Source organism: Haliotis rufescens, unplaced genomic scaffold (assembly GCF_023055435.1).
Source record: "Haliotis rufescens isolate VD_foot unplaced genomic scaffold, xgHalRufe1.0.p SCAF_11, whole genome shotgun sequence".
Lineage (NCBI taxonomy): Eukaryota > Metazoa > Mollusca > Gastropoda > Lepetellida > Haliotidae > Haliotis > Haliotis rufescens.
In genome coordinates, this window is record NW_025963791.1 from 35,949,386 (window position 1) to 35,975,473 (window position 26,088).

General features: G+C 43.8%; 5 protein-coding genes across 7 annotated transcripts; 2 read left to right on the forward strand and 3 right to left on the reverse strand.

Annotated features, from left to right (window-relative positions):
- The first annotated feature begins 361 nt into the window (after positions 1 to 361).
- On the forward strand, positions 362 to 976 carry LOC124152269 (pheromone-regulated protein PRM7-like). The gene has a single exon (XM_046525145.2). It carries the CDS (start codon positions 362 to 364, stop codon positions 974 to 976), a length of 615 nt encoding a protein of 204 aa, XP_046381101.2.
- Positions 977 to 4,457: 3,481 nt separating this feature from the next.
- On the forward strand, positions 4,458 to 15,758 carry LOC124152303 (growth hormone-inducible transmembrane protein-like). 3 transcript variants are annotated; one of them, XM_046525199.2, is made up of 8 exons: positions 4,458 to 4,590; positions 7,293 to 7,555; positions 8,200 to 8,311; positions 9,297 to 9,438; positions 10,027 to 10,225; positions 11,219 to 11,317; positions 12,115 to 12,286; positions 14,785 to 15,758. In XM_046525199.2, the coding sequence occupies exons 2-8, from the start codon at positions 7,348 to 7,350 to the stop codon at positions 14,867 to 14,869; spliced, it is 1,017 nt and encodes a 338-aa protein (XP_046381155.2). In that variant the 5' UTR covers positions 4,458 to 4,590; positions 7,293 to 7,347; the 3' UTR covers positions 14,870 to 15,758. The 3 variants fall into 3 exon arrangements, with proteins under 3 accessions (XP_046381155.2, XP_046381157.2, XP_046381154.2); XM_046525201.2 differs by lacking the exon at positions 4,458 to 4,590 and adding an exon at positions 4,646 to 4,723; XM_046525198.2 differs by lacking the exon at positions 4,458 to 4,590 and adding an exon at positions 4,669 to 4,816.
- A 3,328-nt stretch (positions 15,759 to 19,086) lies between these two features.
- LOC125378109 (octapeptide-repeat protein T2-like) lies at positions 19,087 to 19,410 on the reverse strand. The gene has a single exon (XM_048392969.1). The coding sequence runs from the start codon at positions 19,408 to 19,410 to the stop codon at positions 19,087 to 19,089; it is 324 nt and encodes a 107-aa protein (XP_048248926.1).
- Positions 19,411 to 19,426: 16 nt separating this feature from the next.
- LOC125378110 (octapeptide-repeat protein T2-like) lies at positions 19,427 to 20,437 on the reverse strand. The gene has a single exon (XM_048392970.1). The coding sequence runs from the start codon at positions 20,435 to 20,437 to the stop codon at positions 19,427 to 19,429; it is 1,011 nt and encodes a 336-aa protein (XP_048248927.1).
- Positions 20,438 to 20,846: 409 nt separating this feature from the next.
- LOC125378111 (octapeptide-repeat protein T2-like) lies at positions 20,847 to 21,359 on the reverse strand. The gene has a single exon (XM_048392971.1). The coding sequence runs from the start codon at positions 21,357 to 21,359 to the stop codon at positions 20,847 to 20,849; it is 513 nt and encodes a 170-aa protein (XP_048248928.1).
- Positions 21,360 to 26,088: the final 4,729 nt, after the last annotated feature.

The following is a 26,088-nucleotide window of genomic DNA, read 5'->3' on the forward strand; positions in this document are numbered from 1 at the left end:
CCAACGTGTTCATAGCCCACGTGGGGTAGGTATGGATTTAATGAGAACTTAAATTTAAATCCATATCATCCTTGAAGAGATCGTTTTTAACTCAGGGCCGCTATTTAATTTGTCTTCATTCTCTGATGGACACGCACAATCAGAACAATTAACCTGTAGTTATTTACTATGTGTTATGCGTGTCATGTATGTAACGCAAATTCCTACTTATCTTTAAGTTGCAATAACTACCTCTTCCGCGACTACCAGTACCACTGCTGCTATGACGTCAACGACACAAACAGCTACGACGCCAACAACTACAACGACTGCTGCTGCGACTGTTGTGCTTGATGAATTAGCTACACCTGTTATGGCAACGATGGATGATGAGGAAACAACGACTGCAGCTGCGACTACGGACTTTGAATCTACGGCTACATCGGCTATGACAACGATGGATGATGACCTAACGACTGCAGCTGCGACTACGGACTTTGAGTCTACGGCAACATCGGCTATGACAACGATGGATGATGACCCAACGACTGCTGCTGCTACGGTGCTCGAGGAATTGGCTACACCGGTTATGGCGACGATGGATGATGAGGAAACAACGACTGCAGCTACGACTACAGACTTTGAGTCTACGGCTACATCGGCTATGACAACGATGGATGATGACCCAACGACTTCAGACGCGACCACGGACTTTGAGTCTTCAGCCACACCGGCTATGACAACGATGGATGATGACCCAACAACGACTGTAATTGCGACTACGGTGCTCGAGGAATTGGCACCGGTTATGGCGACGACGGATGATGAGGCAACGACTTCAGCTGCGACTACGGACTTTGAGTCTACGGCTTCATCGGCTATGACAACGATGGATGAAGATCCAACAACGCCTTCAGCTGCTACTACGGGGTTTGAGTCTACGGCTACACCGGCTATGACAACGATGGATGATGAGGCAACGACCATGGACATTTGAATCATACACGGGTCAACTAGTATTTTTACCTTATAATTAAGTACGTTGCGTTATAAGAAATATGTCTGTTATTCAAGATGCATTTTTGTTTTTATATTGTCTAGACAATATTTGACTTTCAACAATATATCGATAGGTGTAAAACTCTAGCTTACTCCAGATAACAGCGTACTAGGCCAGTGCTTTCAATTTGCATATTTTTAAACATTTCAAGTTATATGTTTCTTGACATATTTAGACATTCATAAATGTGAATGTTTAATGCTATATTTTGTGTTTGTAAGAGGAGTTATGTATGACGTCAAACTCTTGTTCCCCTTGTTCTCGTCTTGTAACTCCATTTAACAATGTACATGGAGTAAGAGGAGTGAGTGAGTGAGTTGGGTTTAACGCCGCTTTTAACAGTATTCCAGTTATATCGCAGCGTGTCAGCTTAATGTGGGAGGAAAGCCCGAAGTGATGCAGGCCTCAGACGTTTACCACTTCGGTGAAACCAACGAGCACGGGTATACTGCTGACAAACCTAGAAACATAATCGGGGCGAACCGGGATTCGAACCCACAATCATTGGTTTCTGGCGTGCCTAAGGGACGCAACTCTGCGCAGCGAATCGCGGCGCCTTAGACGACTGGGCCACCCGTGCCCCCTGGGGTAAGAGGAAAAGATCGGGTCGTCCATCTTTTGAGTAGTATATTATTATACCACCATCTTTCCTTTCAGTGTGCACACAATGCGAGTATTTTACATTTGAAAATATACCACTAGATATCATGACAGTATTGGCTTTGCGTTTCAATCTTTTTAATGCAGCATATGAAAATAATCCTTGGTTTAATAACTTTAATTTTAACGATGAAGATAAAGTTGTATATTTGAGGAACGAAAGAAAAATACAAAGCCTTTCAGACTCAACAATTTATAAAATGTTTCGAAGAAGGCAAATTTTGTAATCTATTTTTATACAACCAGTAGTTTAATTTTTTTATAGAATAATAATAATAATATTTTATTATAGTGTCACCCGCTGCACATATAAAATGACAAGGCAGGAACGCAAAAACTCCGCGGCCGGCCAAATTGGCCTACGAGACACTAAAAGACTCATAGAAACAATATTTTATATGTGTACACACCACATTTAATAGTAATTATGAAAATAATATTCATAATATTATCCCCCCCAAAAAAACATCCTATATACGCACAACCACATCCATTCCCACATCCAGGCCTTCACTCACAGCAGCTTACGCAAACCACGCAAACACACCCGCACATTCAGACACACCCAAACCCTCATTGACATCCGTTCAATCACATCCGAACCCTCGCTCGAACCCTCACCGCCACACATTACCCTCACGCACACCCTATTTCTTAAACACACCCTCACCTGTATCCATTCTCGCATCCACACCAACTCCCTCATCCGCACCATCAACCACGTCCTCCCTCGCATCCACATCCCTCCACGCCTCCACAAAAAAGAAGCACCAACCACGCACGAAGACACCAACAAAGTAACAATCCACCGCCGCATACACACACTCCCTCCCAACCCCCCCCCCCCCCCCCCCACACACACACACACACCCGACAACATGAAACAAGCACCCATCACAACCCACAGCACCCCCACACATCAACCCTACAACACAGCAAAACATGATAGATGATAAGAATTATCACACGCACACAACTACCCAGTTTATTGTTTTATATATTTTCTTCTCCGATACATTGAGAAGATTAATGCAGCAAGTGGTTTAAACAGATCGTCGCACTGCATTAAGATTACGGTTTAGTCTGCAGGAGACATGGTAATAAACGAGGGGTTAATAAGGGATACTTTCTGCCAAAGATTAAGTCTTAGATCTCTATAACAATCACACGTTACCAAAAAGTGAACTTCATTTATATATTTATTTTTTGGTATTGTATAATTCGATTATTGTGTCTCATCGGCCAATTTGTGGCTCGACGCACTGTATTTTATATGTATATATCGTGTATATTGTCCATGTTCAGTTGCGTGTAACACTTAAATAAACAATTTAAACCACTACTGTGGTTACAGTTTACAACTGATACCTTGTTAGTGTGTCTGCTGACCACGACAGGTGGAGAGAATTCATTACTGGCTCTGTGGAAAAAAAACTCCCAAATTATTAATTCTCAAAGTCACTTCCCTGTAACTTATAAACATATGCTTCGCGCTATGTGACGTCATGTCTGATAGCGTGGATTATTTACAGGACGCAGTGATATATGGAATATTAGTGGCTGGCCTCAGCGTAAAACAACATTCACAAACACAATTTCGAATCATTTTTGTTGGCAATGTACGTAACTAAAGTTATGGACGAGTTCAATGTTTTACATTCTAGATGACGCATATATAGTAACTTAATGTGTGCTTATCAACTCTACCGTCGTAAGAGGCGACTAACGGGATCGGGTGGCCAGGCTCACTGACTTTGTTGATGCATGCCATCGTATCCCATTTTAGCGGATAAACGCTAATGATGTCAATCACTGGATTATCAGGTCCGGACGCGATTATTTACAAACCGCCATCATACAGCTGGAATATTTCTGAGTGCGGCGATAAACAACAAACAAACAAACAAAACATACCGGAAAAGTATTTAAGTGTTGGATATCCCTATCCAAAGCCATAGGTTTTTTTGTGTTGAACGCCGCACTCAGCAATATTCAAGCTATATGACGGCGGTATGTAAATAATCGAGTCTGGATCAAACAATCCAGTGATTGACATCATGAGCATCGATCAACGCAGATGGGATACGATGACATCCATCAACCAGGTCAGCGACCCTGACCACCCGATCCCGTCATAGTTACCATCTAACGACAAGAATGGGTTGCTGAAGATCTATTCTCTCCCCGGATCTTTAAACCCATAGAGTTGGTGTTCAAAGAAATACTTTTCAAAAGAGACCTTTTAAATGTATAGTCAGGAGACAGAAACAGAACAAAAATTAATGTTGTGAAAGAAACCTGCCGTATGCTTGGAGATTTTGAGGCTGGCAAGACCTGCTTAATCTTCCATATTGATCCATTCTTCAGGAGGACATGTGTAGACATTCGACAGGAAGAAAACAGACTGGAATTTCTTTAGCTTTAAATCGAATTTGTAAAATGTGGGCAGATGTATTTTATAAATCCGTAAACTAAGTATATCACGTACGAGCCGTGCCAGCATCATTACATAAATAGGACAAGCGACAGTGTAGACATTATTGATGGGTTTTAGTCCCAAGTAAACTTTGCTTGTTGAAAGGGTCGACTAAAGTGGGTGAGGCTTTTTGACGTAGATAGTGTCAGTATCATTAAATAAACGAACACTACAGGTAGAATCATCTTGAAAAACAAAGCGTCGCCCAGGAGCGCAATCCCTACCCTCGTTCCCATGTTGTTTTCACCATTTCCGGTTACCTTGGCAGCTGGGCTCCGTCTCTGTATAAATATGCGCTTTAGCTGGGTTCTGTCTCTATAAACCGTAGGTTTCGTCATCGCAGAAAACATGTAAAACTTCATAACTATTTCGTCAGTTTCCAGGTCGAGATTTTCGGATTTCGTACACATTTTACGTAAGTGGTCAGTGTGTCTGTATAGTTTCGGTTCTACTCTGGATCAGTGTGTTTGTGACAATTATACGCACACAAGAAGTCCTTGAGTTTGTCCTTGATCCGCGTAAGATATTTCATTTGGTGATATTCAAAGGTAAAAGTGGTCTACAACTTGGAACATCAACTAGCCTTCCAGTAGCACCAGCTGACACTAGTGGAGATCACTTACAAGTTGTGATTTCAGCAGGTATCTCGTGACTAGCTCGTCATCTCTGCTTTTTATGTGAGAGTGTAAACTACGGCCGTTCTGGCTGCAATATCAACAGATTATGAGGTTTTGTTTTTATGATTTGGGGCAAAATAAAACCATTTGTGCTAGCGAATGGATAGGGTGCAGGCTAAAATCGCACCTCGGCAAAACGTCACCGATTTCTCTGGCGAAAACGGCACCGCATTTGGCGAAAACGGCTACTATGTGTTGGGCGAAAACGGCACCTCTATTTTTAAGAACGATAACAACGATTTTTGAAGTAATATATAGGGTTTATTTACATGGTATTTGATGTATTTACATGTCATTGGATGTGTGTGATGTACTTACATTGTATTTCCTGTTTTCACAGATAAGTAAATATGTTCATATATACAGTTTTGTGGCATGTCCATCGTCATCATCATCATCATCCTCCTCTTCACAACATTGGTCCATGTACAACCGAACATTTTGAGAGTACTTGGGTCAGGGAGAGATCTCCATCTCCATCCTATAGTTGGAGTAGAGGCTAATTTCTAATGTAAACTTGTTTTAACATCTCACAATTATTGGCGTTTGCAAGTTACAATGTAAGTTTAATATCATTTATTTGACCAAGGTAAAAAAAATAATAAGGTGCCGTTTTCGCTCGATTCAAGGTGCCGTTTTCGCCCGGTGACGTTTTGCTGAGGTGCCGTTTTCGCTATAACCCAATGGATAGACCAGAGACATATTGAATAATTTGTTACTCGTCCGCTCATTTCAGACAGAAATCAAACAACTGAAAAGAAAGTCCTCCGTAGTCTTGGTAGTTTTAACTTAGCCTCGGACTTGTCAAATATGAATTTAATGTCTTACCCTTCACAGCCTGTAACAGAAGGATGTTAGAAAATATAAACGTTAAATTATTTCTATGCTTTAAAGGACATTACGTTGATCGTTCTAAAGCATTGCTCATACAAAATTACTTGTCACCCCAGAGCTTACTTGACTCTGCCCACCTTATTCAGCGAGAGGGGCGGTCGGGTAGCCTAGTGGTTAAAGCGTTCGATCGTCACGCCGAAGACCCGGGTTCGATTCCCGTCATGGGTACAATGTGTGAAGCCCATTTCTGGTGTCCCCCCGCCGTGATATTGCTGGAATATTGCTAAAAGCGGCGTAAAATCAAACTCACTCACTCATTATTCAGCGAGAGAAGTTCTGCTCCAGTGACCACACCACAAGTTTAGGCTTAGAATGTTTGCCAACTTTTCTCCAGTCTGTAAACAAATGTATGTTTCATTAAATAAGAGCAAACGGCCACAGCATCTGCAACAGTGAGGTGCATGACAAATCAGACTTTAAACACCAACATGGTCCAAGCTGCTGCATTTCACAGCAAAGTTAAGTCTTGATGGAAATGGAGAGAAACAACTACAGATGTTAATAGTTGTGCTGGGGCTCACTCACTGATCATGGAGGGTTGGTTGGGTTGCCTAGTGGTTAAGCTTGTCACCCTGAAGACCCGGGTTTGAGTCCCCACATGGTACAATATGTGAAGCCCGTTTCTGGTGTCCACAGCCATGATATTGCTTGAACATTGATAAAAGCAGCATTACACCACACTCAATCACTTAGTAAGTTGTCAGATTCGTACTGATTATTATCCAAGGTTTGTTTACACCTTACAGTACTGATGGTTTACTCCAGGGTTGCGATAGTCTATGACTAGGGTTGGCGTTTTGGCACATATATATTGCAATATCTCAGTATGGAGAGCTGTATTGAGATACATTTGGAATATGTATTGGGGCCAATATTATTTACATTTGTACTTTTCAAATGGTACATGGTCTTAAATAATCCAGACTTCAGTTTGTGAGAGTATGGATGAATGAGGCTGCCTATAAACATGTCATCAGTATGAAATGTTAATGTAAACAGAGTCATGCTTGTGCTGTTGAAATGGTTTAAATAGGAAACCAGTCCATCCAAATGTCTCAAGGTAGTAGATATAAATTACATAATAATATACTAAATCTTCTGTGACTGTATCAGGAAGTATTGATATGCAATGGTTGTATTGTGATATGTGTATTGATGACGGATGTATATCAGTACATCTTCATGTGTTACTTTTTAGTCTTGTTTCCATAAAACTGCTGACACTCACTCACTCATCATGTCATATTAGTGTTTTTGACTGATGTTTCGTTGGCTTATAGCAAGAAACAAATTCATTATGTTGCAAAGTGTTGTAAAATCAATATCAAATAGTATGACACTTTTCAGTTTTGATAATAATATAGAACAGTGTCCTATCAAATTTAGCCAATATTATGTCCTAATGACATTTGTCGCTAGCAAAATCTCTGTATGGTTATTCTGTATGCCCTTTATTCCAAATAAAGACTCAAGCTGAAAACTGGTGAAGTCACTTCTCGATCCTATAGCATTTTAAAATAAAATTCTTTTCTTAAACATGGTACAGGTTCCAGTTATACAATCATCAAGGCATCTACAGAACAACAAAGCAACAAGCAACAATGCTAGCCGCAAGGTTTGCATCTGTGGGAAAGATCCCTCTGACAGCCTTTGTCACAACATTTGGACAATCCACAGCCCGATCAGCCAGCAGACCAGGTGTCGTCATCAGAGTACAGAACTATGCCTCTCAAACAAGATCTGGCCTCAGCCGGCGTGCCAAGACTCGCAGTTTGAAAGAAATGGCAATGGCCCCTGCAGGGGATTCAGGTATGGTGGTTTATTTGTCATAATCATATTAAGACATTTTTGGCTTAAAAAAATAAAAAGAATTGGTTCTCAGGCAATGAGTTTTGAAAATATAGAGCGAGCTGGCGATGTGTTGTTCAAACTAGTATGTAATCAAAAAAACAGTTGTGTACCATCAACCTGGGAAAGGGCCTCCCAACATAAACAAGCATTCAATCTTCTACTGCCGCCATGACCATAACACGAGATATGCAGTAAAGCTGTGCGCATGTAATGGGAAGTTACTGCATGCTATATTGGATCGCATTAGTATTAGGATTTCTTTTCTTCTTCTTTTTGAAAATGGAAATAAAAACAAAACGTGTGGCAGACTTAATGATGATGCGGACAGTGCCTGAGAACCAAGAGAGATTGGGTTCAGCAAGTACACTTTTCTGCTGGACAAAAACCAGTCAATATAAATGAGTACCAGTAATTTTTACGTCAAGAGTGCAATAGAAAATAGTGGAAGGTTTTAATTTGTATTATTTTAATGTCTTGAATCAATTGAGCCCAGTGTCCCTTTACACTACTTTTCCCAAAATGGAGACATGTATGAAGACATTAAACGGGACACTGTGACATTAATGTTCCTTAGTGTAAGAATCTATGTATATTTATTGCAGCCTTTAGCATTGGGCGAGGTGTTGTGGCCGGCGCATCTCTGGTTGGCCTTGGTGCACTGTGCTACTATGGTCTAGGCATGTCCAATGAAGTCGGAGCCATTGACAGATCTGTGTATGTACTTTCTTCATATCACTCTATGATATGTGGGCACAGTTTGCCAAAGGCAATAATTCGCTGTGCAGAATTGTCTCCCTTACTAATGTAGAGTTTCCTCCCTTTATCTGGTCTGAGTCAATATCCACGGTTTGACTTCCTATCATCCTTGGTTTGTCAGCACCAGACCTCGGTACACTGTATCACTTCAGGCTTTTCTCCCGCAGCTGAGTTACTAAAATACTGTTCAAAGTGGAGTTACACTAAACTCACAAATTAACACTGAGTGGATTTGAACAGACAACGTATACAGTGTTACCAATATTCATGGTCAGACTCATGTCATTGTCATTGTGTCCCAGTTGCATAGATCGATGCTCCGGATGTCAATCACTGGATTGTCTGGTCCAGACTTGATTATTTACAGACCATCGTCATATAGCTGGAATATTGCTGCGTGAAGCATTAAACAACAAACATACAAACCAATATTCATGACTGTCTCTGACCCAACACTTGAACTTCCTTCAAAATCTTGTTTCTCTGGGACTATGGGGTAGCTTAGTAGTTAAAGCATTCGCTTGTAGTGCCAAAGACACACGTTCCTTGCCCAACAGGGTACAATGTGTGAAGCCCATTTCTGCTGGAATGTTGCTAAATATGCTAAAGGCAGTGTAAAACCATGCTCATTCAAGCTGTTGTTTCTCAGCTGTTGTTTGTCAGATCATGGTGATAAGCCAAAACCAAAATGTTCAAAACTCCAACTTAGCCTTCTAATCAGTCATATTTTATTTCATATTTAATATTGATATTTGAACTACACAAGTGTATGTCGACTTTGTCATATAAAACATGATTTAAAGGTATCATAGACTTAAGTATATTGTAATATTAGAAGCATGTCAAACCCTGACCCAGAAGGATTGTTTTGTTTGAAAGTACATATTATGGTTATTATTATTATGATTATTGTTATCATTATCAATGTGGTCTATATCTGCAGCCTATGGCCTGAGGAAGTGAAGAAGAGGATCCGAGCGACCTACATGTATTTTGGTGGGAGTGTGGCCATCACAGCTCTGTCCGCAGTGGCTGTCAGTCGCAACCCTGCCATGATGAGAATGATGATGAAGAACTCCTGGATGGTGAGTTGATAACAGAAGAACATGCAAGAACTTTCAATCAATGCCTAAGAACTTTCAATCCATGCCAAGCTCTTTCAATCCATGCCAAGAACTTTCAATCCATGCTAAGAACTTTCAATCCATGCTAAGAACTTTCAATCCATGTCAATCCATGCTAAGAACTTTCAATCCATGTCAATCCATGCTAAGAACTTTCAATCCATGTCAATCCATGCTAAGAACTTTCAATCCATGTCAATCCATGCTAAGAACTTTCAATCCATGTCAATCAATACTAAGAACTTTCAATCCATGCCAAGAACTTTCAATCCATACTAAGAACTTTTTATTCTTGCATAAGAACTTTCAATCCATTCTAAGTACTCTCAGTTCATGCTTAGAACTTTCAATCTGTGCTAAGAACTTTTTGTTCATGCAAAAAAAAACTTTCAATCCATTCTAAGAACTTTCAATCCATGCCAAGATTTCAATCCATGCCGAGAACTTTTAATACACACGCAGGCACACACACACACTAAGTGAGTACTGTAATCTTAAATGCATGTTACAGCCCATTTCCCCTCACCTTATAACCTGGTATGTTGTCAGGCTATAGGAGCAACGTTTGCAGCTATGATAGGAGCAGGCATGGTGTGCCGGTCCATCCCCTACAGTGAAGGGTTTGGGATGAAGCAGCTGGCCTGGATCGGCTACAGCGGTGTGGTTGGAGCAGTCATAGCCCCCATCACCATGTTGGGGGGCCCACTGCTGATCCGTGCGGCCTGGTACACAGCTGGCTTGGTGGGAGGTATGTGAACGCTGTAGTGTTGGTGGGCTTTAATATCTTCAAAACATGTCCCCCTTGGGGATTCCAGATTAGAATTAGTCCCGAGCAAGGAGTCGACTTGGGGATGGTGAGGCTCGGTGATTGGTATATTGAGTGTCATCATGGCATGATGGCCTGGATTGTTGCTCATAATATCAATCACTGGATTGTCTGGGTCCTGGATGTCATAATGTAGCTGGAATGTTGCTGAGTGTGAATCCCAGGATAGATGCCAGAGAAGAAAATTGGTCCTCAGTTACCTATTCTTCTAGTAAGATAGTTAGATATTTACATCTGATATAGCTGGAATGTTGCTGAGTGTGAATGCCAGGATAGATGCCAGAGAAGAAAATTGGTCCTCAGTTACCTATTCTTCTAGTAAGATAGTTAGATATTTACATCTGATATAGCTGGAATGTTGCTGAGTGTGAATGCCAGGATAGATGCCAGAGAAGAAAATTGGTCCTCAGTTACCTATTCTTCTAGTAAGATAGTTAGATATTTACATCTGATATAGCTGGAATGTTGCTGATAACATTGTTAAACAACATTGTCTCACTCATTGATCATTGCTTGGAATCACTGTGAAATGTTTGGCCTGGAATGTCAGGAGTGGGGTCTTTTTAACATATAATTTCTTTCAAAGAAACAACATGACAAAGTCCCAAATGATGTGAGATTTGAGAGTAAAGCAACTACAATTGAGTCCAGGCCCCGATTTCAGTTTGAGATTTGAGTAAAAACTTAAGTTTGTTTCGAGAAATTGGGGCCAGGTGGTTTACCTGTAGGCCCTTTTATGCCTGGAATTGAGCTGATGATGACATTATTATGCCTGAACCACTTGCACATCAGAAGGAAGGAAGACGGAAGGAATTGAATCATCCACGTTTATTGTCATATGAGCCTACTGCTTCTACAACCTGAAGATAAGCAGAATGCAACCATAATTCAATATCTGACTTCTGTGTGTTCCAGCTCTCTCTACTGTGGCAATGTGTGCCCCAAGTGAAAAGTTCCTCAACATGGGAGGCCCCTTAGCTATCGGACTTGGAGTTGTGTTTGCTTCCTCCATTGGTGAGTTGTCTGCCTTGGAATTGGGACCCTACAATTTGGTTGATCCAGTGTATAGCGCTATAAGCTAGAGACATAATTGGAAGAATTATTGACATTATCAAATGTGGTACCAATTCCTGGTTTGGAAAGGGAATCAGCCACTAAAGTGTACATTGTTTCTGAAATAGTAGTAAGATAATGACTATCTACCCTGTATTTGGACTTCAAGTGTATCCTTGTGTACAAATTTGCTTATGTACAATGCTATGATTTGAAGTGAAAAACAAAATGGTATGTGACAAACTCTTTGAAAGATGCAGTTTCATAGATTTTGTTTCCAATACCATGTGGGTTCTAAACTTTTTCTTGTCCAGGTGTATATATACATATATTTCATTAGATCTGGACCCGTGATGATCCGGGTTAGAATAGGTCAGCAACCCATGCTTGCTGTAAAAGGCAACTATGCTTGTCATAAGAGGCGACTTAGGAGATTGGGTTGTCAGACTTGCTGACTTGGTTAATACATATCATATCCCAATTGCGTGGATCGATGCTTATGATGTCAATCACTGGATTGTCTGGTCAAGACTTGATGATTTTCAGACTGCTGTCATGTAGCTGGAAGATTGGTGAGTGCAGAGTTAAACAACAACAGCAACAAACAAACAAACATTAGATTTCGTGTTGTAAGAAAATGAAAGGCGAACCAGAAAGGATTTTAAGATGCTTCATATTTTTTTCTTCATTTTTATGGTCAAGAGACTTGACTAGCACTGTGAGAAATGTTTACTGATGTTTGTATTTCCTCGCTTCAGGAGGGATGTTCCTGCCACCATCTACAGCGCTGGGGGCGGGGCTGTACTCTATCAGTGTGTACGGCGGCCTGGTGCTCTTCAGTATGTTCCTGCTCTATGACAGTCAGAAAATCATCAGGAATGCCGAGACATATCCCACATATGCTGCTCGCAAATATGACCCAGTTAATGCGTAAGTAGAAATTTGGCCAAGTTATCAATTTGTTTTAAAACATGGTTGAATTGGACATGTTGTTGCTATGATAAACAGGGGAAATATGTCTGCATTCTGAAGCAGCCACATAAACTGGGGTGGTAAATTTGAGCACCTACAATAACCTAACCTTTGTCTTTAGAACCACAGGGTGCTTGGACATCTTCGGAGTATTAGGCATACCTCAATTATAGTCCTGGGTGCCGTTGTACAAAACAACCTTAGCACCACGACTGTCTTAAGTCTATGTTAAGGTATGGGAGTTATGATCATCTTAGCGCTAAGATCGCTTATTACAACAGCACCCTGGGCAATGTTTTTGACACTTTGGCATGTCAGGAATGAAGGTTATCCTAAGAACCTTAGCTTGAAATGGATTTACTGTAGATCACTGAAACTTACATATTGTGCAATCTTCCTTACAACTCCTTTTTCTGCAGATATTCTGTATGTCTTTTGGATGTTCTTTTGTTTTTCGAATACATGTTAAGTCAAGGTTAAGTCTAAGTCAAAATGATCTTAGTGCTATGATGATAGTAACGCCCATACTCTGACACAGACTTTAGATAGTCATAGTGCTAAGATAGCTTTGTGCAAGTGGGCCCAGGTCATCCTAAAGGTCATAGCCAATAAAATATTGGCATTTTCACCATTACATATAATGTCAATTTGAATACACGTTATGTCAATGGTCAATGTTATCCTCAAGGTAACCTGGTCTTGAAATCGGTTTGTTTGTTGCCAAACTTGAGAAGAACTTACTGTAGGTAAATGAAATTTGTACCTGTCTTCCTTAAGGTGGGGCAGATATTGCGAAAGGTCTTGTGTTACCTATCTATGCAGTTAACATCAAAGTGAAGGTCATTCGTAAATTATGTTTGCCATGTTCTCTAAGATGCCTATTTCTGCATATATAAGTCTTATATACCTGTGTGTATAGGCTGTCATGTCTGACCAAAGTTACTTTGAGTACCCAAATTGCTACCCATGAAAATAAAGTAAATTTGACAATGTGCTAAATGACTACTAAATTGTTCTGAGGACAAATAAAACTCCAACGATGGTAGTCCTCATAGAATACTAGCATTTGAGTGGTATGATTCTGAAACAGTTCTCAATGCTTCAATCTGGCTACAAACTGGCACTGAATAAAACTGATAGAAAATGTAAACATAGTAAACATTTTTGTTGTCTTCAAGCAGGACTAGCTGAATACTCTGAGGACTAGTGAAATAAAGTTTCCACTAGTCCTCTTGGCTAGTCTTATAAAACCCATTTCTAAAGCTGGAATAGACCCCCAGTTATCAGGTTGTCACAGAAACAATGATTGGGACTTTGTTTTATACACACCTGTGGGTGAGATAACTGGTATCAAACATATGTGTGAGATCAAATTCCAGGCCAGTGATTGGCTACTCCATGGTGATGACCTGCGGTCAGATAATGATGGACTACTTTCCTGATTGTAATTCATTTATAAGATAACCATGCTTCAGTCAAATTCAGTCTGTGAGAAAACTTTATGGTTTTAGAATTTTAATATACTCTCTTTGATTTCGTCTAGTTTGCCTTATCAACCTTATTAACCTTATCAACAGTACCTTGATAATCCACAGATATGGCAAATTTTTTGTGTGGAGGGTAACACTAGAAATAAGTAGCCCGGATGACGTCTCCATGCATCATCACTGCTACTGTGAGAACAGACAAACCATGAGAAATATGCATCGATGCTAAAATTGTGAGGTTTTAGTTTGTGTAAGAAACAGATTACGGTACTGCCGTCAGGCCTGTCAGATACCATTTATCTCACAGCTTGCTTTTGCTTGTTAGATACATCTTGAAACAACTCATTGTAAGTAAAATGGTATAAGACAGCCACATGAAGTCTTTGATAGGCATTTAGAAATTGAAAGAACATGAATACATGACACTTTTTAGCAACTTATTTTATTCTTTGTCTCAATGTTTCAGAGCTCCTTCTTGACAGCCACACATGTAGCAATCTGTATGTTGTAGCCTTTATGTATCAGGGGCGATCGGGTAGCCTAGTGGTTAAAGCGTTCGCTCGTCACGCCGAAGACCCGGGTTCGATTCCTGACATGGGTACATTGTGTGAAGCCCATTTCTGGTGTCCCCCGTCGTGATATTGCTGGAATATTGCTAAAAGCGGCGTAAAACAATACTCCCTCACTCACTTTATGTATCAGGGTTTGTTGTCTATGACCACTGGTTTGTCTTGTCCAGTCTACTGTCTGTCGATGACAAGTGTTTTATTTTAATGTCAGTACTATAAATGTTCTCGTCATGATATGGCTGTAATATTGCCAATGTGACGTAAAGCTTTAACTCACTTAACTTAACTTGTCTTGTCCAGACTCAGTTGCCTGTTGGCTGCCAGGATATAGCCGGAATATAGCTGGAATATTGCTGGGGTGTATTGAAGAACACTCACTCACTCACTCCTTCTGTTACAGGTGCATTGGAATCTACCTGGACACTGTGAACATCTTCATCAGGATAGCGATGATCCTCTCTGGTGGAGGGGGACGAAAAAAGTGAACAGGTGCTTAGTTTGTGTGTGAATGAACTGAGGTGTTGGCTGGACATTGTGATAGATGGGACACCCTCCCTGACAGGTGGTGTCACCTGGTTGAACTGGCTGCATCTCATGTGACAGAAGTCAGGAACTACAAGAACTCTGCTGACTCATCAATTTAAGAAAATAATCCATATACATTTAACCCAAGATATTACTTCAGCGGGAATTGTTCATATTGTTTACAAGTGTTTCAGCGGTGTTTTTCATGTTATCTTTACCATGTTTAGATGACCATTACCAGTGATGATATATCTTCCAGAAAGCAATGTTCATTATCAAATGGTTTACAGGATTATGAGATTGTACTTCTCAAGAGTAAATATAAAAAAAATTAGTTTCAAAGTGAAAACTGATGTTCTCATTAAGCCTATAATGATATGTTCATGATCGTTTAGCTGATGTATTGATACACGCAGTAAATGAGTACTAGTTTCTAAGTGTGAAAATGGTTTGTAAAATTTAATTTTCTGCTAGTACATATTCAAGAGTTCTTTGTTTGTTTGATGGTTGTCTATGAACAACATGATGAAATATGCACTGATTGAGCCCAAGTCATTCCCTTTGATGTGTATCGTGTATCTCTTGGTGTATCCTATGATATTCCCACCATCAAGATACATCATCGCAACAAAGGTGTTATGAAAGCCCTAATCCATTGTAGAAGGTTTTTGTGTTTGATCTATTGGAACATCTTCAGGCGTCTTTCTGCGTCTCCGTCAGGTAAACATTTACAGGTCATCAAAACCACCTGGATTAAAGTATCAATTTTCAAAGATGCCAGTTCTATGTTATTTGAGAATGAATACACCAATATTTTAAAAAACTAATAAAATAACTTGAATTAAACAATTTCTGTGTTGCATTTTCATTTGTTGATATTAGTAATAGTAAACACAGAGTTGCATCCCTTACATCTTCCCGAGGCAAGAGAGTTAACTGACTATAAAAGTCCAGTTTCCACCCTTGCCGAACTAGGCTGGTATTAAGGAGTTACATTTCGGCTGGACTAACGAGTCTATGCATAGTCCAATCAAATGTGCCACTGGTGTCGCTACGATCGAGCTTGGAAATTCCAAGAAATTCGGCAAGGGTGGGTACTGGACTTTTGTAGTCAGTTGACACCCTTGCCTGGGGAGTTGCACATCAGGTGAAGCTGAACAATGTATGGCGGGGAGAGCAGTTGGATTGGTGACTGTGTTCGGCAGGTTGGCTTCTGGCAGTTTCTAGTGATTCTGTCTTGCAAATAGGGCAGACAGGCATGTCCTGCCCTACCGATTGCAGGCATCACCCACACAAATTGGATAGAAAAGGTTATATGTTGCCTGACACCCAGAGTAGTACTCCTGTCATGCCACCATGGCCTGTACACAAACAATCAGGTGATGGACCAGGTATCTAGTCACACCGTAGCGCATGTATTGATTTTGTTGAAACGAAAAACGATTGTTAATTTTGATTTACGTCTGATGTGTACAAGTGCAAATATTCTGCTGCATAATAGTGTAAAAACAACGTTTAAGAAATATGTTCGTTTTCCAACTAAGTGGGGAGGACAGTTTCATGGTCTCTGCCCGAGCATCTGTTTTGTAGTTTATTCAGCATAATTGATAAACGCTACTGAGCTTATGACGAAACACGGGGGAATTCAGTCCACCACTAGAAACATCGACCCAGTTCACGTACATATAAAACGGCGACATAATAGCGATGACACCAGGTGTTCGCATAAAGGGCAATCATGTAGTGTCTCCTCAAGCTAGTGACTTCGAAATTTACACCCAGCAATGAATGGGTACCAGGTAGGATGAGAAAGTAACGCGACTGGGAACCTTCCAGAGGATGACAGGCAGCTCGAGGTGTATACACCCTGGGAGCCGAGAATGAAAATCGAATGCACATTGAGCCACTGACCAGGTTAATAATACAGTAAATCGCCTGTGAGCAGCCTCGTTGTAACTTGGTGCTTATTAATAGATGATGATGATGATGATGATGATGATTGGAACTTAGCGCTAAATAAATAAATGATGATCTTGGCGCTATATTAATTGATGATGATGGTGATTGTTATTAGTTATGAATTCCTTTTCTGGTTTCCCTGATGTGTTACTGCAGGAATATTGCTCAAGCAGTGTAAACTCAAGTCAAAACTTTATAATGTAAGAAGTGACACAATCTTATTAACATCATATCTTAGTTCTCGCTTTGTTCATCTTCCCGAGGCAAAGGAGTGAACTGACTGTAAAAGTCCAGTTTCCACCCTTGCCGACCCAGGCTGGAATTCTGTCCTCGATCGTAGCGCCACCAGTGGCTAGTGCGAGTTATGTCCCTTCTATGTCCCTCCTTTGGACCAATCAAATTCCACCACCCATATCACTTGCATTTGCTTAAAACAAAACGGCGGCACTTAGTGAAGACGATCTGATCAATGATCAAGATCTATATTGTGATAAAACGGGTCTTACTTCGCGAAGTGCATCGAATCACGTAAGCATCTTATTTAAAAGCATTAAAGGATTTGGAAAATATCTGTTGACGCTACACATGCATTGCAAATTCTGCAATCGACCGAAATCTGCACGGATTTCGATTTGATTACGCGATTTTGATTGGACTATGCCTAGTCTCGTTAGTCCAGACAAAGTATAACTCCATTATTCCAGCCTAGTTCGGAAAGGGTGGAAACTGGACTTTTATAGTCAGTTAACTCCCTTGCTTCGGGAAGATACGCTTTGTTTAGCGGTAGTGAGAACTGTGATCTGGAAGGGACAGAAAACGTTTCCCTACTCACGGATATTTGAGTGAGCGAGTGATTGAGTATGATTTTACGCCGCTTTAAGATATATTCCAGCAATATCACGGCGGGGGACACCAGGAATTGGCTTCACACATTGTACCCATGTCGGGAATCGAACCCGGGTCTTCGGCGTGACGAGCGAACGCTTTAACCACTAGGCAACCCGACCGCCCTCAGGATATTTGAACAAAGGCAGGACGATTTGATTGCCTTGGTGGGTTTTGTGTCATCGCGCACCATTAGCATCGTTGGTCTTTGTTCATGCTATCAACCACTCGTTTATCTGACTTGACCTGTCTCGACCTGGCTGTTTACATGTTGCGTGGATACGGCTTTACTGGAGCCATGAAAGGGATTTCCCCATCCCTACAAGATTTATGAACAATCATCACCAGTTTACGGTGAATGCGGCTTTTGCTGATCAGATGCATGTCATGCAGCATTTGGATCAAGACCTGTCTAGCCAGCACCACCAATATAAGACTGATAAAGCTTGCGTGACAGGCAATACATGCTGCGTGGTTCCATTGACATGAGACCGCCTCCGTGGTCTAGTGGTAGAGCGTCCGCCCGGAGAGCGGAAGGTCCGGGGTTCGATCCCCGGCCGCGTCATACCAAAAGACGTTAAAAGATGGTACTTGTTGTTACCCTGTCTGGCGCTCGGCATTAAGGGGCTAAAACAAGGACTGGTCGGCTCGGAGTCAGTATACTGTGTCTCTAGTGGGGTATTCATGTTAAACTGCGGCATGGTATCTCAGTGAGCTCTAAAAACTATAAATCGGCATCAGTCCGGACTAGTACAAGCAGCCACACAAACACACACACGTACATGCACGTCGCTATATAAGTGCAATAACCTTGGACGCGACGTTAAACCCCATTTCACCTCACCTCCATTGAGATGTCAATGTTATCTTATATACTACTCAAAAGAAGTGAAAGACCACCCGATTCTTTCATATTACTATAGTTAATCTGGCCTGGCATACCAGATAAACTATTCACATGTGAAAGAAAGGTGTTCCTTGATTTCTTTTGAGTAGTATATCTTATTGGTTTTCGTCAGTCCTTTTTGTCACTGAGAATCTTTTCATCTCATCATCAACTGAACATTTCAATATAATTTTCACCAAACATGTTCCACACGTCCCTGACGACAACTGACTATATGCCATTAAGCAAAAGGGGGCGGTCGGGTAGCCTAGTGGTTAAAGCATTCACTCACTCAAATATTTGTACAAGAATCACTTGTCCCCAACTTGTATTTTCATGATTCAAATAAAACTGTTTTCTATAAAGATCCCCGTTCCCGTTCCCCGCCTCTAGTCCTCGCTCTCCGCCTCTCGTCCCCTCTCTCCTCCTTTCTACCCCGCCCTTTACCTATCGTTCCCGCTCTCGGCCTCTCTTCCCATCTCTCCGCCTCTCCTTCCCGTTCCCCGCCTCTAGTCCTCGCTCTCTTCCAATCTCTCCGCATCTCGTCCCCGCTCTCCGCCTCTCGTCCCACCTCTCCGCCTCTCTTCCCACCTCTCCGCCTCTCTTCCCACCTCTCCGCCTCTCTTCCCACCTCTCCGCCTCTCTTCCTACCTCTCCGCCTCTCTTCCCATCTCTCCGCCTCTCTTCCCACCTCTCCGCCTCTCTTCCCCTCTCTCCGCCTCTCTTCCCCTCTCTCCGCCTTTCTTCCCATCTCTCCGCCTCTCTTCCCATCTCTCCGCCTCTCTTCCTACCTCTCCGCCTCTCTTCCCCTCTCTCCGCCTCTCTTCCCATCTCTCCGCCTCTCTTCCCACCTCTCCGCCTCTCTTCCTACCTCTCCGCCTCTCTTCCCATCTCTCCGCCTCTCTTCCCCTCTCTCCGCCTCTCTTCCCACCTCTCCGCCTCTCTTCCCACCTCTCCGCCTCTCTTCCCATCTCTCCGCCTCTCTTCCCATCTCTCCGCCTCTCTTCCCTTCTCTCCGCCTCTCTTCCCACCTCTCCGCCTCTCTTCCCATCTCTCCGCCTCTCTTCCCATCTCTCCGCCTCTCTTCCCATCTCTCCGCCTCTCTTCCCACCTCTCCGCCTCTCTTCCCATCTCTCCGCCTCTCTTCCCACCTCTCCGCCTTTCTTCCCCTCTCTCCGCCTCTCTTCCTACCTCTCCGCCTCTCTTCCCATCTCTCCGCCTCTCTTCCCACCTCTCCGCCTCTCTTCCCATCTCTCCGCCTCTCTTCCCCTCTCTCCGCTTCTCTTCCCACCTCTCCGCCTCTCTTCCCACCTCTCTGCCTCTCTTCCCACCTCTCTGCCTCTCTTCCCACCTCTCCGCCTCTCTTCCCACCTCTCCGCCTCTCTTCCCACCTCTCTGCCTCTCTTCCCCTCTCTCCGCCTCTCTTCCCACCTCTCCGCCTCTCTTCCCACCTCTCCGCCTCTCTTCCCCTCTCTCCGTCTCTCTTCCCCGCTCTCCGCCTCTCTTCCCATCTCTCCGCCTCTCTTCCCACCTCTCCGCCTTTCTTCCCACCTCTCCGCCTCTCTTCCCACCGCTTCGCCTCTCTTCCCACCTCTCCGCCTCTCTTCCCACCGCTTCGCCTCTCTTCCCATCTCTCCGTCTCTCGTCTCCGCCCTCTGCCTCTCTTCCCATCTGTCCGCCTCTCCTTCCCGTTCCCCGCCTCTAGTCCTCGCTCTCTTCCCATCTCTCCGCCTCTCGTCCCCGCTCTCCGCCTCTCTTCCCATCTCTCCGTCTCTCTTCCCATCTCTCCCTCTCTCATTCCCGCTCTCCGCCTCTCTTCCCCTCTCTACGCCTCTCTTCCCATCTCTCCGCCTCTCATTCTCGCTCAACGCCTCTCTTCCAATCCCTCTGCTTTTCTTCCCGTCTCTCCGCCTCTCCTCCCAACTCTCCGCCTCTCATACCCGCTCTCCGTCTCCCTTCGCATCTCTCCGCCTCTCGTCCCCGCTCTTCCCCTCTCTCCGCCTTTCATCCCTCCTCTTCGCATGTCTTCCCATCTCTACGCCTCTCTTCCCCTCTCTCCGCCTTTCATCCCTCCTCTTCGCATCTCTTCCCATCTCTACGCCTCTCTTCCAGTCGGTCCGCCTCACATTCTCGCTCAACGCCTCTCTTCCCATCATTCTCTACGCCTCTCGTCCCCGCTCTTCCCCTCTCTCTGCCTCTCTCCACCACTAGTCCCCTCTCTCCCTGCCTCTCTTCCCCGCTCTCTGCCTCTCTTCCCCTCTCTCCACCACTAGTCCCCTCTCTCCCTGCCTCTCTTCCCCGCTCTCTGCCTCTCTTCCCCTCTCTCTGCCTCTCTCCACCACTAGTCCCCTCTCTCCCTGCCTCTCTTCCCCGCTCTCTGCCTCTCTTTCCCGCTCTCCGCCTCTCTTCCCCTCTCTCTGCCTCTCTCCACCACTAGTCCCCTCTCTCCCTGCCTCTCTTCCCCGCTCTCTGCCTCTCTTCCCCTCTCTCCGCCTATCTTCCCATCTCTCCGCCTCTCTTCCCCTCTCTCCGCCTCTCTTCTCCTCTCTCCGCCTCTCTTCCCGTCTGTCCGCCTCTCGTTCCCGTTCCCCGCCTCTCTTCCCACCTCTCCGCCTCTCTTCCCCTCTCTCCGCCGCTCTTCCCATCTCTCCGCCTCTCGTCCCCGCTCTCCGCCTCTCTTCCCATCTCTCCGTCTCTCTTCCCATCTCTCCCTCTCTCATTCCCGCTCTCCGCCTCTCTTCCCCTCTCTACGCCTCTCTTCCCATCTCTCCGCCTCTCATTCTCGCTCAACGCCTCTCTTCCAATCCTTCTGCTTTTCTTCCCGTCTCTCCGCCTCTCCTCCCAACTCTCCGCCTCTCATACCCGCTCTCCGTCTCCCTTCGCATCTCTCCGCCTCTCGTCCCCGCTCTTCCCCTCTCTCCGCCTTTCATCCCTCCTCTTCGCATGTCTTCCCATCTCTACGCCTCTCTTCCCATCTCTACGCCTTTCATCCCTCCTCTTCGCATCTCTTCCCATCTCTACGCCTCTCTTCCCATCATTCTCTACGCCTTTCGTCCCCGCTCTTCCCCTCTCTCTCTGCCTCTCTCCACCACTAGTCCCCTCTCTCCCTGCCTCTCTTCCCCGCTCTCTGCCTCTCTTCCCCTCTCTCCGCCTCTCTTCCCATCTCTCCGCCTCTCTTCCCCTCTCTCCGCCTCTAGTCTTCGTTCTCCGCCTCTCTTCCCCGCTCTCTGCCTCTCTTCCCCTCTCTCTGCCTCTCTTCCCCTCTCTCCGTCTCTCTTCCCCTCTCTCTGCCTCTCTTCACCACTAGTCCCCTCTCTCCCTGCCTCTCTTCCCCGCTCTCTGCCTCTCTTCCCCTCTCTCCGCCTCTCTTCCCCTCTCTCCGCCTCTCTTCCCCTCTCTCCGCCTCTCTTCCCCTTTCTCTGCCTCTCTTCACCACTAGTCCCCTCTCTCCCTGCCTCTCTTCCCCGCTCTCTGCCTCTCTTCCCCTCTCTCTGCCTCTCTCCACCACTAGTCCCCTCTCTCCCTGCCTCTCTTCCCCGCTCTCTGCCTCTCTTCCCCTCTCTCCGCCTCTCTTCCCCTCTCTCCGCCTCTCTTCCCCTCTCTCCGCCTCTCTTCCCCTCTCTCTGCCTCTCTTCACCACTAGTCCCCTCTCTCCCTGCCTCTCTTCCCCTCTCTCCGCCTCTCTTCCCCTCTCTCCGCCTCTCTTCCCATCTCTCCGCCTCTCTTCCCCTCTCTCCGCCTCTCTTCCCATCTCTCCGCCTCTCTTCCCCTCTCTCCGCCTCTCTTCCCATCTCTCCGTTTCTCTTCCCATCTCTCCGCCTCTCGTCCCCTCTCTCCGCCTCTCTTCCCATCTCTCCGCCTCTCTTCCCCTCTCTCCGCCTCTCTTCCCCTCTCTCGGCCTCTCTTCCCCTCTCTCCGTCTCTCTTCCCATCTCTCCGCCTCTCTTCCCATCTCTCCGCCTCTCTTCCCATCTCTCCGCCTCTAGTCCTCGTTCTCCGCCTCTCTTCCCCGCTCACCGCCTCTCGTCGCTCGTGTGATTTGAGGTACACTTTTGATTAATCTTTGATATCGGCGGAAGAAATAGTGATGTCGATATTTAAACGTGTCACGTGAGGAGGGGTTTTCGCGCTTTTACGTGAACGTCTACCGAGCAGGCCCTGAAATGCCAACAGGGGGCCAGTCAGACGAACAGTATTGAACTGCACATTAACACACTTTCTCAGCAGTCTTCTTTCTACGCGTGGGTGCTGAAAATGCATTTAAATCAAGGAAATTATTACCTTTTTATGACACGCAGAGTCAGTGGTGGATGTAATCGCTCCCAGGCCCTCTCATAAGCCGAACAAAAATATCATGATTTGCTTCATCTGCGAGATGAGGGCTTGTTTCGTCTCACAGCCAAATGTTCGTTTTTTCGATTTCTTTTTTGACATTGACTGTGATGATTTCCAGAAGCTGGTAGTTGTTTTGGAATAAAATATGTTATTTAGCGTCAGTCGTGATCTCAAGCCGTGAAGATTGGTCTGATTTCAAACTGGCAAACTAGAATTACTTCAAAACAAGATGGATATCTTTATTTATGTTTGATTTATTTATTTGTTTGTTGTTTAACGCCGCACTCTGCAATATTCCAGCTATATGACGGCGGTCTGTAAATAATCGAGTCTGGACCAGACAATCCAGTGATTAACATCATGAGCATCGATCCACGCAATTGGAATACGATGACATTCATCAACCAAATCAGGGAGCCTAACCACCCGATCCCGTTAGACGCATCTTACGACAAGCATAGTCGCTTTTTACGGCAAGCATGGGTTGCTGAAGACCTATTCTACCCCGAATCTTCACGGGTCTATTTATGTTTGAGTCCAATTGTAACAATGGAAACGTGCCAATACCTCGCTTGATTATTCTTGTTACACAGGAAAATAACGTCTCTCGTATAAACAAATAAAAAACCCAACATATTTATATATTCTAACGTGCAAATAAAAAGTAAAACGGCGTCAAATACAAAGGTATGTCCTCAGTTTAAATACTTTGCCTCAGTGAATTTACTCCACGAATGTCTATTGTGATTTCCTGGCAAAACAAAGTATACACCCACGTTTGATGGTGTCGAAAGGTATAATAAACAAGAAATGGTTTTATTCGATGGTGATGTATTTGTAACAAGTATCCTAGTTGAGGTTTGGACCTTACATTTGCAGTGTTTCGGCGTCTGTTTTCAGCCTTGTAACGTCTTCATTAAGTTTGCAATTTTGGGGTTACATCCAATATTTATGTGTATACTTTCTTTTGCCCGGTACTTTATTCCAAGCCGGTTGAAAATTAAGGGATGTATAAAACAAGCACCATCAATCCCAAGATGGGTTCAGCCCAGGCGCTGCATCTTTTCATCAATACTACATTATGGTGGAACATATTGTTTGGGAATATAGTGTCATATATGTACACCTTTGTCAATACAAGACATAATATAGTGTTCACATTGCTAATTTAAAAGCCTTACATCATTTAGGTATACCGGCCAATCTTCAATATCCATTTCTGTAAGCGTTCACGTTATAGGTTAATGAACGAGAACCTGGACTCACTTGCACAAAGCGATCTTAGCGCTGAGATGAACGTAACTCCCATACTTTAGCTTACGGTAGTCTTAGCACTAAGAAAAGGTGCGAAGGATTTCAACCATTGAACGATTAGACGTTAGGGGTCAGCGTGATCAAACCTACTCAAACAATGGCCAACATTCCGAGAAACTCACCACAAATATATTGAAATACTATTGTTTCGAAATCGTAATTGAACAATGTTTGAGAACTCTATCTGAATCGTCTCTACTAAATTCACGTATTTCCCACACCGTTCGCACGTGACTCTTTGGCGACCCCGGTTATGAAATACATGTTCCAGGGGCGAGTATACAATTCATATAGGACCAGGTCGAGCACATTGGTCAATCACTTTAATATATCATGTCCATTTTGATCGGTCTGTTACATGCAAACATAGTCCTTATAAAGAAAAGAAAAGTTTTTTTTATTGAAACGCTTCAGTGTGTGGAATAACATATAGTGTTATCTAGATAATGTTCAAAGAATTCCCCTGTGTCGCAGTGCCATGATACTATATTGGTTAGCCTTCGGTACGTTAATTAGAATCCCACTGGAGACACGCGTTTTTCGTCAAAGTTAATGATAAGAAGGAGAAGAAGTTTTAACTGCCAAGCCCTTTAGTTGAAGCAAAGTAGAAGACGTCGAGTCTCAGTTGAATGATATTATAGTAACTCGTGTTGCTAAATAGTTTAACAAGAACTTTCTTTCACAAAATTGGAAATAACGATTTTGTATTATATCATATGCTTGTGCTTATTTTTATGCAACGTATAATTTTAAGAGGTGTCATGAGACCGACCTTTGCTTGCCTTCTAAAACCAATGAGTAAGCGAGTGAGTATGGTTTTAAGCCACGTTTAGCAATATTCTAGCAATATCACGGCGGGGGAAACCGGATAATAGGCTTCACATATTGTACCATGTCGGGATTCGAACCCGGGTCTTCGGCGTGACGAGAGAACGCTTTAACCACTAGGCTACCCGACCGCACAGAGTTAATCAGAAAATGGGTCGAGTAAATCAGAAAAATAATACAGCATCGTACTGGTTCTTTTGAATTATACTCCATGTTTCTAATTATTGGTGGGGGCACGGGTGGCCCAGTCGTCTAAGGCAACGCGATTCGTTGTGCAGAGTTGCGTCCCTTGGGCACGCCAGAAACCTATGATTGTGGGTTCGAATCCCGGTTCGCCCCGATTATGTTTCTAGGTTTGTCAGCACCATACCCGTTCTCGTGGGTTTCACCGAAGTGGTAAACGTCTGAGACCTGCATCACTTCGGGCTTTCCTCCCACATTAAGCTGACACGCCGCGATATAACTGGAATACTGTTAAAAGCAGCGTTAAACCAAACTTACTCACTCACTCTAATTATTGGTCAATTATGTATACAGTGACTTTTCCACAATGGGCTCATAGCGCTTCATTTGTTTTCAAAATTTGATCCCCTCAGTCGCAACTCCATTGCATCATTGCACTGCATCTCCATTGCATCAGAAAGTCATACAGCCTTCTTGGAATTCTCAAGAATCTTCCACGTGTGGGAATCTCAACTGCATGACGCGCCACGTGTATGGAACGTTCTCGTGAAGGTGAGGAATCACGACCTGTTATGCTGTTTATCCATCCAATCAGCCAACGAGCTGCATGGAAGTTCGCGTCAGCATTGACCAGCCGCCATATCGTGTAGCACTTGTGATTAAACCTTCTCGGAGAAATCGGATAACGAACATGTCCTTTGTCAGCCTTGACTCCGTGTACTACTGGGGGATTAGACAGAACATCGACTTGCACGATAGCTGGGGGTTACCCTGTAAGCCATTTATCTAT